The sequence below is a fragment of the Myotis davidii genome, unplaced genomic scaffold (genome assembly GCF_000327345.1).
Source record: "Myotis davidii unplaced genomic scaffold, ASM32734v1 scaffold1006, whole genome shotgun sequence".
Lineage (NCBI taxonomy): Eukaryota > Metazoa > Chordata > Mammalia > Chiroptera > Vespertilionidae > Myotis > Myotis davidii.
In genome coordinates, this window is record NW_006297143.1 from 90,182 (window position 1) to 90,744 (window position 563).

General features: G+C 69.8%; 1 protein-coding gene across 1 annotated transcript in view; it reads left to right on the forward strand.

The window, feature by feature from the left end:
- Nucleotides 1-5: 5 nt before the first annotated feature.
- The window catches only part of LTA (lymphotoxin alpha), a gene marked incomplete at its 5' end in the record, with an annotated part of 1,074 nt that continues 516 nt past the window's right edge, over nucleotides 6-563 (forward strand). The window contains 3 exons of the mRNA XM_006772852.2: nucleotides 6-56; nucleotides 138-237; nucleotides 455-563. Coding sequence (XP_006772915.1) covers nucleotides 6-56; nucleotides 138-237; nucleotides 455-563 — 260 coding nt within the window. The remainder of the gene's footprint in view (nucleotides 57-137; nucleotides 238-454) is intronic.

Below are 563 nucleotides of genomic sequence, written 5' to 3' on the forward strand. Positions count from 1 at the left end.
GGCGTGGCGCCCTCCTCCTCCTGGGGCTGCTGCTGGCCCTGCCACCTGCCGCCCAGGTGAGACAGCAGGAGAAGGGGGTGCAGGGGTGGCCTAGCCGAACCTTGGGCCCCAGAGCCCCCAACTCTGCTCTCCCCTAGGGGCTCCCCGATGTTGGCCTCTCAGCTGCGCAGACTGCCCATCAGCACCCCCAGAAGCACTTCGCACAAGGCACCCTCAAACCTGCCGCTCACCTTGTTGGTAAACACCCCCGCCCCTGTCCCCCCAGGCAGCCCCTGGCCCTCCTGCTGCCCCCGTCAGGGCCCAAACAGCTTCTATTCCACCTCCCCCCGCCCCCCCAACAGGCTCCCACTCCCTGTCCTCCCAACCACCCCGGAACCTGGGCCAGCACCTGCTTCTTCAGGGATTGAGACCTCGGGGCCCAGGGCCCTGACCCCCCACCTCTGGCCCTTCCTAGGAGACCCCAGCGCCCGGCACGCGCTGCGCTGGAGAGCGAGCACGGACCGCGCCTTCCTGCGCCACGGCTTCGCCCTGCGCAACAACTCGCTGCTGGTGCCCGCCAGCTG